The 13134-nt window shown below is 39.2% G+C and overlaps 1 protein-coding gene across 1 annotated transcript; it reads left to right on the forward strand.

The window, feature by feature from the left end:
* The first annotated feature begins 7899 nt into the window (after positions 1-7899).
* hmx3a (H6 family homeobox 3a) lies at positions 7900-11373 on the forward strand. Its single transcript, XM_036593445.1, has 2 exons — positions 7900-8574; positions 10577-11373. Exons 1-2 carry the CDS (start codon positions 8286-8288, stop codon positions 11257-11259), a joined length of 972 nt encoding a protein of 323 aa, XP_036449338.1. The 5' UTR covers positions 7900-8285; the 3' UTR covers positions 11260-11373.
* The last annotated feature ends 1761 nt before the right edge of the window (positions 11374-13134 follow it).

Raw genomic sequence — 13134 nt, forward strand, 5'->3', positions numbered from 1 at the left:
TTAAATTCATAAAATAAACAGTAATTGTGCATTAAAATGTGCAGAGGTTTGTCTACATATTCTCACTTAGCAAGTCAAAAACGTAATTTGACGAGGACTGCCAAAACTTTTGCGTACCACTGTCTGACTACTGGGAACCAATGTAACATTTTTTTACATCTCAACAAATAACTGTTTGAATATATATGAGGGGAATATAGACGTATATCATTGTTTATATTGGAAGGCTTAGTTGTAACACTATGTTAAACCCAAATGGTTGGTTTAATCACCAAGGGGGTGAGTAAAATAGTAGAGATGTAAATTCTATAATTTGCGCAAACAATAAAATAACTGAAAAAACAGATTTGATAAAAAGTTACTTTTATGATACAAAAATAATCAACAGAGTGAATCTCAAAAATATCTGTCTATCTGAGATGATCATCTGGATCATTTGAATAGTTGACCAGCGGCAAACCATGGCTATTAGAACAAGGCCTTCAATTCGGACCATAAGTGTCAAAACTCAAACAAAACATGAGAAAAAAAAACCCACTTTACTTCTAATGCTAACTTCTGCTAGCATCCCTACAGGATTCTGGTAGTTTGTTAGCACTAAGCTAACAGCAATTCATTAACTCTTTCTGATGAGACTGAAGCTTCTCATTTGAATTTTCCGTTCCACCTTAAACACTGCAACGGTTACATTCTGGTGCACTTAGCCACCAAACTGCTGCTGCATTTAAGGTGGAACGGAAAATTTGTTGGCGCCAGAATGTAACTGCTGCAGTGTTTAAGGTAGGATGGGGAATTCAAAACAGGCAGTTCTAGATTAAACACAGACATCTGAAGCTTCTAAAAGACATTTGGTGTTTTACTTGCAGCTTAAGATGGATACATTAGCTCGGTGTACGTTGTAGCAACTTTACAGTGACTCTTTCAGTAGTAAGCTCTGGTAAGGAGCTGCTGCCATTATCTTCTATCTAGAACTTCAAAAAGGCCTAAAGTAACATTTTTTTCACACAAAATTGATTTCGCCTATCGGGAATTCAAACATGATTGGTTGATTCCTCTGTAACTTTGTAATTATGCTGATAGTCAATCTAAAATGTTAGGTGTTCTCTTCAGCTCCTGAAGCCCTAACCAATAAGAGAGCTCACTTAGCTTCATCAGTAACACTTTACTGTAGGGTGCTGTTGATAAGGCTACATGACACCTACATTTGATTGTCATTACAACTGACATAAACCTACATAACTGTCATAAAAGCTACTTTAGCTGACTTTGATCAAAATTGGCAAACGTAACCTTTATAGCGAATGACTCTTATTGGAACAAGCATTTATAAACAGTTACGTAGGGTTATGTCAGTTGTAATGACAACCTTATGTAGGTGTCATGTAGCCTTATGAACAGCACTCTATGGTAAAGTGTTACTGCTTTATCTAACTAGATACCAAGGAGAAAAATAATTCCTGATTGGACAATTTTCCACTCAAAAATTTTCTTTTGTTTCAATCTAAAACTGAGTAACGAAGTTTATTAAAATAAAAAGTCCTGGAGACGAGACGGGGTGTGTGGAGTCAGTACAGCTTAGAAAATATCATTTCAGTGGATTATGGTTCAGTTATGTTCCCTGACTAAAGGTACTGAGATGGACCCTCGAGGGTTCCACCCCAGTGACAAGAGGGGAACTGCCCTAGTGACAGTGTTATACCGTTATTTCTGAGAGTGTACCTTTGAGGGAACATTTGCATTGTTTGTACCTTGATGAACCAAAAATGTACCTAATATAGTATTTTCAGGGTCTTTTCTCCCCTGAAGAAAAGACCCTGAAAATGAAGTGCTATACGCGTATGTTAACCTTGTGTTACCCTGCTTTTAAGCATCATTATAACATTACAACACCAGCAGATTCTGTACGTGATGTAGGTTAGAAATCCCTCTATTCCACATGACCCCCATTTGGAGCTGCAATTCTACTTAGAGCCATTAAGAGCTCTGGCATCCAACAACCATATTAAATGATTATATATCTTTTTTGGAGATGGCAATTCGATCAAGGCTTAGTGGCGAAACGGGAGCCGTTTCTAAATTTCATAGACCTCCATTAAGCATTACTGTAGGTTGTGTCTAATACGTCCTAAGAGCAGCGCGGTTAAGAACAGCCCGCTCCCATTTTTCACCCGCTGCTGCTTTCCTGTATTACTGTATATTTGTGTCTTTTATCACAATTTCGACCAGACGAAAGAAACTCACAAGATATCAAAACAAAAATCTATATATAATACGAGAGCAATTACTGCTCGGAGTAAGCGGCGTCCCCTCTCCTCATCTGGCGGGGTCCTTACACGGTGATGGATGTAAACCTATAAAGCATCTAAACTGGACCTTTTAACAAACCATGAGAAATACTATCATTTCTTTAATAGAACCTGCTGACCGTGTCATTCCGCCGTGCCATTTGTCATTTTCCTGGCGAAATAATCAATAACTATAACGCTTTGAAATAAATAATATGAAGTCGGAGAACATTACATCTTCCCATGTAGGCCCAGAGAGAGAGAGAGAGAGAGAGACAGAGAGACAGAGAGACAGAGAGAGAGACTGTTACTCTAGACTTCAATGCAATAGCTGCCTTTAAATGTTTCATTATTTTGTAGGTCAAGTTAGTGAAGAACAAGAATGAATGCAATTCATTCATAACACAATCCTTTGCACATTGACTGCAGTGTCCGCTAAATGTCCACCTATTGCATGCTGAATGTTTTCTGGACATCTTTTATTTAAAGGGGCAAAGAAAAGTGAAAATGTGCCCATTGCTAACATATCAAGCACTTAGCCATGTCATTCCCATAGACATATGCTGACAGTAGAATGGGTCACACTGAAGAGCTCAGTGACTTTAAACATGGCACAAGTTAGTTTGTGCTGTTTCTGTCCTGCTAGATCTGCCCCAGACAACTGTAAGTGCTATTATTGCTCAATGGAAGCATTTAGGAGCAAAAACAGCTCAGCCATTTCAGATAATTATATGCTTCCAAGCATGTGGCAACACTTTGGCGAGAAAGGTCATTCCTGGTCCAGCATGACTGAACCCTTGTGCACAAGGTGACGTCCATGTAGACATGGTTTGATGAGTTTTATGTGGAGGAACTTGAGCCTCAAGCGCAGCTCAGTCAATAAGATTTAAGACCCGAACTATACATTTTACAAACTCATTTTCCTTTTCAACTCCTTGAGACAAAACGCACGTCGTCATATTCTTCATAACTTTCATATTTCATAAGCTACATTCTAAAGGTGGGGGTTGTATGAGAGCTGTAACTGTCTACTTTCCAGTCAAACAGATGGGTGATGTAATTTTAAACCCTTATAATAAAAGAAGCTGAACTCAATTTTTCTTTGCTACTGAAAGTCGACCCATTTTTCCACAAATCTGAGCTATAAACTATAAACAGATGGCGTCTTTTCAGTGATCTGCTCTGTAAAAATTATTTTTATAAAAAAATACAAAGAGCGTCTAAGATTTTTGGCTTTCAGCAGTAAATTGTAAGCATATAGCGATATGTGTATCATAAAACACATGTTCTGTTAATTTGAGCGGAACTTTTACAAAAAAAAATAAATAAAATAAAAATTTACATTTATTTCATGCAGTTACTGAATAATTTGCCTTACGATTTGGGCATGTAAATTCAGATGGACAAACCAAAATATACCCTGGTCAATTAGAGGTTAACTGTCCTTTGTCCACTTTGCCTCACCATTTCCCCTCAGGGCAATCCCTGATGCTAGCTTAAGGGCTGCTGCATTTCTTTATTAGCTCAAGGTAAATTTGTTTGATGACCATGTTTACACAACTGTAAACTTTAGCAGTTGAACAATGAAAAATGGTGGACGAGGTTGTTTATGATCAACAGCAAAAACACTTCAATGTATGAAAGATTTCTATATTTTTGTCTGTTTATATAGTTAATCTTATAATGTATGACGTTTCTTGTGCTGTGTTTAAAGTAGGAGTTGTGCACCAAACTGCTTCATCTGTTAAACATGACGGTTCATTGTTGTTAACTTTACAACTATTTGTTGCTAGCATGCAGCTAGCAAGCTAAAGGCTACAGCTAGCTAAACAAAAAGAAGGATAATGCAGTTCTAAATGAAAGTTTACAGCCAGACTAAACAATTATTCACTAAAGTATTTATTTAGGCTTCTCAAAAAAAAAATGCATTACACAGTTTGCACAGCTAGCCAATTAGCTTACTGAGGCCAACCTAGCTGAGGGCAGGCTCCCAAATGGTACCAAAAACATATAAAAATCAAAACAATCCAATCAAATACAGTCAAAAGCAGATGGAGGTCAGCATTTCAACCATAATAAGTGATGCAGAATTTAAACCAACATGACATTAGTAATAAACTCTGAATACAGATTTTGAAAAGCCTTTGAAAATTTGCAAATAAATATTTAAGTTGTCGCTAGATGGTGCTGTCAATCCTTTGTGTTCATGGTCACTGTTAAGAAGAACCAAACAGATAGATTTTTTATTTAAATGTGTTCTATTGTAGGCCCCTTGATCACAAGCAACCAGAATGGACAACAAATAACAATAATATTACAATCATTTTAAAAAAGGATGATCATTACACACTTTTAAAGCTGAACAGAACTGAACTGAACCAGCCATTCTAAGTTCGAACTATTGCAGAAATATGTACAGTCAGGAATGAACTGAATAATTTATGCCATGTCTTGGATTTGAGATTGGGAATGATGCCACCTCTCAACATGTATGTCAATCAAAGCTGTGATTTCTGATTGGATGTGGGGAGAAGTTAGGCCTACTCAATTTTAAAACCCACCAAAATCACTACAAACCAGTCCAAATTTTGTTCACCAACTGAAGCACTTTGTTCTGCCCAGTCCAAACAAAATTTACCCAATTTGCTGGGAAACCACCCAATCTGGCAACACTGTTTCACTGTTTCTGAGTGGAACACCTTATCAGCCATGCTCTCTGAGCTAACTGAGCCTTTTCACTTGATGGTGGGTCAGGATGGCACAGGGATGAAGTGAAACACGATATTATTAGTTGATCATATTTCCCATGCCCACTGATGCACAGTGATGTCATAAAAAATCAGAAGATGATTTAGAGGCAGGCAAAAAAATTACATTGTGATTGATTATGGAAAACAAGAATTTTGTTTTGTAAATGATGTGATGTGATTAATCACTGTGTAGCCAATGCCTGAACATTTCCAAGCATTAAAGGGGAATACCGCTGATTTTTCAAAATTTCTGCATATTTCATTTGCTAAGATTGAAACTAATTCATTCAGATGGGCTTGATATGAACTACTTTATTATAGGGAAATTCACAGATTTCTTTACAGTGGTGGTGATAGGAACCAGGGGTCAGTGCAAATATAGCCACTGGTCCAAAATGACCAGTGAACGTACACATCTTCTGAGTAAATATGAAAAGTGTGAGAATATGAATATGAAAAAATATGATACATGTGAAAAAACAGGTACTAGTTTGCTACATGTACTACCTCACCACCACGCATATATACATAACTTTACAGGAGAAGGAAAAAAATACTTTACTTTTAATGTAAGTTAATGGAACCAGAATTTATATATATATATATATATATATATATATATATATATATGTGTGTGTGTGTGTGTGTGTGTGTGTGTGTGTGTGTGTGCAGTAAGACCTTCAGGCTCTTTTGAGCATTTTATAGGCTCCTGTCGTTCTGTAGGAGAGTGGTCCTGGCTTGTTCCACCCCCTGCATTGCATAGTTCATTGTTTCATCTGCTCTAATGAGACTAATTAGACTGTTTATGGAACCTTTAAAGCACTGAAGAAAAACTGAAATGTGTTAAGCAGCTGGAGCTGAATACAATGTGTGATTTCAACATCATTCTGGCCAAAAATAAGGCAGGTGTCATATCCCCTATTCACATGCATCTAGATTTTGATTAGCATTTGAATAATATATATATATATATATATATATATATATATATATATATATATATATATATATATACATATATATATATATTGGTCTAATAACTAGCCTATTGGTATATGATTTAGCTACAAGCTCCTTTTAACAGGAAATCCCAAGGTGATTGTGAATACAATAAAAACATATATAAAATAAAAATAAAATTTCATAGACTGACTGAACCAGTTCTGTTGCATTTTTTCCTGCTGCTAAATCTCTTTCTTTATTAATGTACACTGTACCTAAGCAGTATCAGGTGGAGAAAGAAGCAGTAGCAGTCTTTACACCTTTATATTATTATCTTTATCTGTGTTCTTGCGCACAGTGGTCTCCATGCAGTCTGATGAACGCAGGAATGTGCTGGCTGCAGTTGAGTTTAGTGCAGTGTGTTCGGATGTCGCTGTAATGGCTGCAGTAATTGCTCCCAGCCCGTAGAGGACACCATCAGCGCGCTCCATCACTGACCCGTGATATCAAACACAAGAGATGTTAATCATATCATTAACACAGTGATCAACTACAGATTAGAGCAAAACAAACACAGAGGCGCGGCTTAATCGAACAGAACTGAAAACAGCGCCGTTTTATTACAGCTCACTGCCACCATCAGCCCGCGCCACTCACGAATACAGCAGGAACGCGCAATGACGTCCATCTCAACAGGTCGTACGGGAACACTGTACACTATATACATGAATGCATAACTCTATATACATACATACATATATTACTGGGTATATAGGTATATATGTTTCATAAATATATTTATGAAATATTATACTATTACATGCTATATGCCTGTGTAGAGCCTAAAAGACATTTAAAACCATTTTCCCCAAAAAACATAAGGTTCTTCATAGTTTATAACTCTTTCTTTATCATTTATAACACCGTTCATATCTCTTTTTTATCACTGTTTACAACTCTCTCTTCAGGCCCAGTGGGGTTGATCTAGTTATTAAAATGGGAAAGAGCATTAAATACATCTAGTCTTTTGTTCTTTATTACACCATCACAGGCTGCCATAATCACAGCCAGTTTGATATACACACACACACACACACACACACTCATATATATATATATATATGAGTGTGTGTGTGTGTGTGTGTGAAAGCAGGCTTTTAAAGTCTTTTATGCTAATAAAGATAATATATAATCGTTTATATTCGAACAAAGTATATATATATATATATATATATATATATATATATATATATATGCTCTGTGCACAACCTAAAAAAACATTTAAAACCATTTTCCCCAAAAACACAAGGTTCTTCATAGTTTACAACTCTTTTTTTAACATTTATAACATCGTTCATAATGCTTTTTTTATCATTTACAACACTGTTTACAACTCTCTCTCTCCAGGCCCTGTGGGGTTGGTCAGGTTATTGCAAACAGAAAGAGCACTAAACGTCCAGTCTTCTGTTCTTTATTACATCAACCATCATACCCAGCCATAATCACGGGCAGCTTGACCCAGTTTGACATCGCGTTACTCAGACTGCGCAGCTGCGCTCCCTTTATTTTTCTGTTTAAAATTCTATTTTCTAGAATAGAAAATGTATCTTATTTCCTATTTCAATATCAGTGCGTTTCATCACCGTTTACTTCGGTATCAATCGCTGCACAGAGAGAACAGAACCCGAGTGTTTCTGCAGTTCAGCTGTCTTAGCTACTTTAACTATGCGGCGTCCAAAACTGCTTAAAACGGAACTCTCCTTAAACTCGGCGCTTTGGGTCGCTGTGTTTTTTTTTTTCCTGGATTGCGCCTTTAGCGCTGAAGCCAGACCCCTTTTGTGTTAATGGCTCGCGCTCATTTGCCACCTAATTGGACTATATAAGGCCAATAACAGCAGAGAGGCTTCAGCTAGCAGCCAATGTCTAGGAGGCTGGACCTGCCTGACTCTCTCTCTCTCCCCCCCTCTCCCTCTCTCTCTCTCTCTCTCTCTCTCTCTCTCCAGCTCTTCTTCTTTTATGCCATTTGCCACAGCGCGTGCCCACTCGCCGTACACTTGCTGCGTTCAGCTGACTGTTTTTTTCATGTATTGGTTTAATTACTATCTAGCTTGTCCGGCGCGATGAACGAGATGATCGACGAGACTGATATTATCAATAATATTATCAATAACACGATCAGTTCCCTCTCCACGTATTAAACTGGTTTGGAGCAGAGTTTACTGGACGGTTCTACAGCGTTTGCGTTACGAGACTTGACGACGGCCCGCGACCTAAAAGCACCTTCGAAGCCCCCTCTTCTGGAGCCACCATGCCCGAGACAACGCCGGAGACGCGCGCCTCGGCCAAAGACTCTCCGTTCTCCATCAAAAACCTGCTGAACTGTGACAGCAAGCCGGCCAAGCCCAAGCCCATGCTGGCCACGGTCAAGCAGGCAGCACTGGACGGTGGCATCTCGCTTTCCCACGTCGGGGACTTCGGCTTCCCGCGTTTCGAGCTGCACAACCAGAGGCTCGCGCTGCCCGCCTACCTGGAGCGCGCGTCCGCCTGGTGGTACCCGTACACGCTGAGCGCGGCCGCACAGCTCCACAGGACGGAAGGTAAGCAGCGCTGCGTTCTTCCGAAAAGTTCCAGGAGCTTCTGGGAAGTTCTCGTAGGAGCTTTCAGTTCTATTAAGAACCATATATGGAACTAATTGCGTGCTTAAATTGATGGAGAGTGTGTTATGCACGGTTCTAGCACCGAAAACCTATTGTAACACTAGCAGAACCCTTTTTGGTGCTATGTAGAACCATTTGCAAAAACCATCCGTCTCCACCAATCTGAAGAACCATTTCACCATGCAAAGAACCCTGTAAGCATGCAAATGGATCTTTGGGTGTTCGTGGTTCTATATAGAAACGTGGTTTTACCAAAGGACCCTTGAAGAACCATCTTTTTTAAAGGTGCTTTTAGGAGCTGTTGGTTCTCACAGGAATGTTAGAGCACTGATTTATTACACTATTGCGAGTGCACGCGCATAAGTAATACAATGGCCTGCTAACTACCGCGCTTCTCTCAGGCTGTATTTCTAGGGAATAAAAGGCAAGTACACTATACTAACTATCTTCACGAGCCTTTCTTTCTAAGCTGTGTTACTTCTTATTGGTAGGCTGTCTTGTCTTCCTTAGGGGGGGGCGAAACAAGTAAAATAATAATAAAATTAACCCAAAATATACTAATATTCCCTTTTGTTCTTGTCTGTCTCTGATACATCTAACAAATCAAAATACATCTGACGCTAAGCTGCACTGTTTGTCGGTCTTTGGTGCAAAAAGCCCACTGAAAATGGGCTATAGAACCATTTTTTTTTTCACAGAAGAACCATACACAACAGGTTCTTCATCATAGAACACTACACATAACCATTTAACCACTCTAATGGTTCACGGAGTTGGTACAGTTCTTCATTTATCCCCTGCTTTTTTCTGAAGAACCACTTTTTCATGGTGTACATGCTTCAAAATGGTTCTACAACAGTAGCACCAAAAGGGTTCCACTATTGTTAGAACGTTTTTTGTCTAAGAGTGTGCTTCTGAAAACTAGTGTAATGAATATGTTCTTCAACAGTTCTATTTTTTTACTAAAGGTGGCTCTTCAAGGGTTCTTTAGTAAAGGTAATTATATTTAGAACACAGTGAACACTCAGTGAACCAATGGTGTGCATAAATTGTTCTTCAGAGAACCTGTTGTATAAAGAACTTCTTTGAAATGCTTCTACACAGCACTTAAAGTGGTTCCACCATTGTTACAATTCCTAAAACATTTTAGCACTGTTTAGCTAGGAGTGTACGCGTTTAATGAAAAAAGGTGATGAAATAAATATATACATCCCTAAAAAGGGTTCTCCAAGGGTTCTTTAGTAAAGGTGATGGATATATAGAAGACTACGAACACTCAGTGAAGCAAATGAGTGCATAAATGGTTGTTTGCCTGAATGTTTTGCAAAATCTGTTAGATAAATAACTTCATTGAAATGCATCTACGCAGCACTGAATCAGGGTTCCACCATTGTTACAAATCCTAGAACCCTTTTTAAGCACTTTTTGCTAAGAGGGTAGGTACTTTCTAGAAAAAAAGGTAATGAAATAAATATATACACCCTTAAAAAGGGGTTCTCCAAGGATTCAATTAAAAATGGTTCTACATGGCACCGAAAAAGGGTTCTCCTATTGTTACAGAGCCTGTTTTGGTACTATATGGAGCCATTTTTGTTTGGGTACCGCTAAACTACTCTTGTTGCTATGCTAGCTTGTATTTCTTTTTCTCAAAAAAAAAACAACAAACAAAAAAAAAAAAAAAACGAGAACAAAACAAAAAAAACAATTGATAGGAAAACAATTTATTTGGGTTTAAGCTGCAACACCACGTGCTCTAATCAGCAACTTTAAAATGTTTTTAAAACTTGAACACTGACGCACAAATAAGGGAAAACAGGCAGCTGGCAATTAAAACGCGTAAAACGCGTAAAAAACGTGACACGTTATTATTTCGGCCTCTTTTCCCCACACACACTGCGATGCTAATTTGTTTTTGTTTTTATTTTTCTTTCTTGCGCCACAGAGAAAGGGAGCGCGCGCGCCTGCTCTCCCTCGTCCGACCGCGTCTCTCCAGAGCTCGTGCTCAAAGCCGAGACGGACGCTAAAGACGTGGAGGAAGAGGAGGACGAGGACGAAGCGAAGAGCGGCGATGAGATAGTGCTGGAGGAGAGCGACACGGAGGACGGGAAGAAGGAGGTGAGCGGAGGAGGAACAGGAGGAGGAGGAGGAGAAGAATGGAAGAAAAGCGAGGCGGACGGCGGCGCGTGCGACAAGAAGCCGTGCCGCAAGAAGAAGACGCGCACGGTGTTCTCGCGCAGCCAGGTCTTCCAGCTCGAGTCCACATTCGACGTGAAGCGCTACCTGAGCAGCTCGGAGCGCGCGGGCCTCGCCGCCTCGCTGCACCTGACCGAGACGCAGGTCAAGATCTGGTTCCAGAACAGGCGCAACAAGTGGAAGCGGCAGCTCGCGGCTGAGCTGGAGGCGGCCAACCTGAGCCACGCGGCGGCGCAGCGCATCGTGCGCGTGCCTATCCTCTACCACGAGAGCGCGGCGGCGGCGGCGGCGGCAGCGGCGGCGGCGGCGGCGGAGAGCGCGAGCGCGCCTGGGAGCGCGCCCTCCAGCCAACCGCTGCTCACCTTCCCTCACCCGGCCTACTACTCCCACCACCCGGTGGTCACCTCCGTGCCCCTCCTCAGGCCGGTGTGAGGGGCCCTCAGACTGCTTTTATCATTTTTATTCTCAATTTTGTAACTCGGTACGTTACAAAGACTGCGTTTAAAAAATAAACAAACAAACAAACAAAAAAAAAAACGAAATAAAGAAAGAAATACATAAACAGAAGAAAAAAACTAAAGGATATTTTTCTAAAACGAGGATTTTTGTTGTTGTTGTTGTTGTTGTTTCCTTTTCCTTTTCAACGAGGGAACACTACTGTACTTCTAAGTTCATTTTTTGTTTGTTGTTATTTTTTTTTCAACAAGGGAATATTACTGTCATTTGAGTTAAACATTTTGCATTTTCCGTTTGAAAATAAGGACACGTTTTTGTCATTCTGGCGACTGTGGAGGTGAATTTGACGACTAGCCTATTATTATTATTATTATTATTATTATTATTATTATTATTATTATTATTCACTGAGGCCCCAATTTGTATATTAAAATTCCAGGAATTCCCCTCAATCATAAAACCACATAAAAACCCACATCTGTGTCCACACTAGTCAGACTTCTTTTGTACAGCCTGCGAAATAAATCGAATCTACTTTGTTTACATTGAGCGGAAACGTTTCGTTGTTTTTTCTAAACTCTGTGTGCAATAGCCTACTGAAAGGACTGTGTGTGCTATCTGGGCGACTTACTACTGTAAAAAAAACAGGTTTTTTTAAACAATCCTTGGCTCCTTTTCTCACCATCGAGCTTTTAAATGGACAATCACTCGGCTGCATTCGGCTCAAGTCTACACTGACATTATTATTATTATTATTATTATTATTATTATTATTATTATTAAGCTGGATTTAATCTGAGCCCCGAGCCAGTCTTTATGGTTTCACTCTTACAGCCTCAGTTACTGATGTATATGTGAAGATACCATATTTAATCTAAACCGAGGAGAGTCGTCCTTTGTACAGTAAGAATAAAGTTTTTTTTTGATATTGTACCGCTCATTTCTGTTGTGAAATAAATGGAGTTATGAAGGTAATTTAGGTGTTTTTGCGTTTCTCTGCACATCATCTAACACAGCAGGCGGAGCTACACCTCGACTTTTATTCTATTTTCCGTCAGAAGGCTTTAGGTCCACTTAGACACTGCACTGGTCACCAGTAATGGACCACTTCAGGTGACCTTCATCAGCAGTTAAGCATATAATGGGAAGATAATTAAATAGTAATTAAATAATGGTATTAACTACTATTAATTAGACCTAATTGATACAAAACCATCAATTTCTTTTGACTAGAATATTACTGCATTATCACTGCACTATTTTGGAGGCACATTGTGGACGGTAGCATTAATACAGACACCTGAAGCAACAGGTTAACTTAGCTGGACATCAGCGCGCGCGCAAAATATGAAACTGGCATTGACTTGCATTGCCTAAGCTTTGATGCCCATTAATTGTTTCCCCTAAACCTAATCAGTAAAGCTTACAAACAGCTGCACCTAAACTCAAGTCTAAGTGCTATATAAGCGCTATTGCATGTGCAGGGGAATTCCACCGAATTTTCAAAATTTCTATATAATTTTGCGGTTGAGCGGTTATTCACAGTGGTTTGATGTAAAATCGTTCGTTTGCTGAGAAACTTACCGATGATTTCTTTACAATGTCGGTAACAGGAACCAGGTGTCACCATGACCACAACGCAAATATAGACATTTTATTTACTATACAAAACAACCAGTGAACCTGCAGGAATCAAGTTATATTATGTAACGTTGATTATTGCAAAATAGCCATAAGTTATAAAAAAAATGGGGACTATTTTGCCTTACAACGCCCTGCGTGTACCTCTCCGCCATAGAATAAATGCGTTTTAGGGCAAATATTATCATAAAGCTATTGTAAAACATCAAA

Source organism: Colossoma macropomum, unplaced genomic scaffold (genome assembly GCF_904425465.1).
Source record: "Colossoma macropomum unplaced genomic scaffold, Colossoma_macropomum, whole genome shotgun sequence".
Lineage (NCBI taxonomy): Eukaryota > Metazoa > Chordata > Actinopteri > Characiformes > Serrasalmidae > Colossoma > Colossoma macropomum.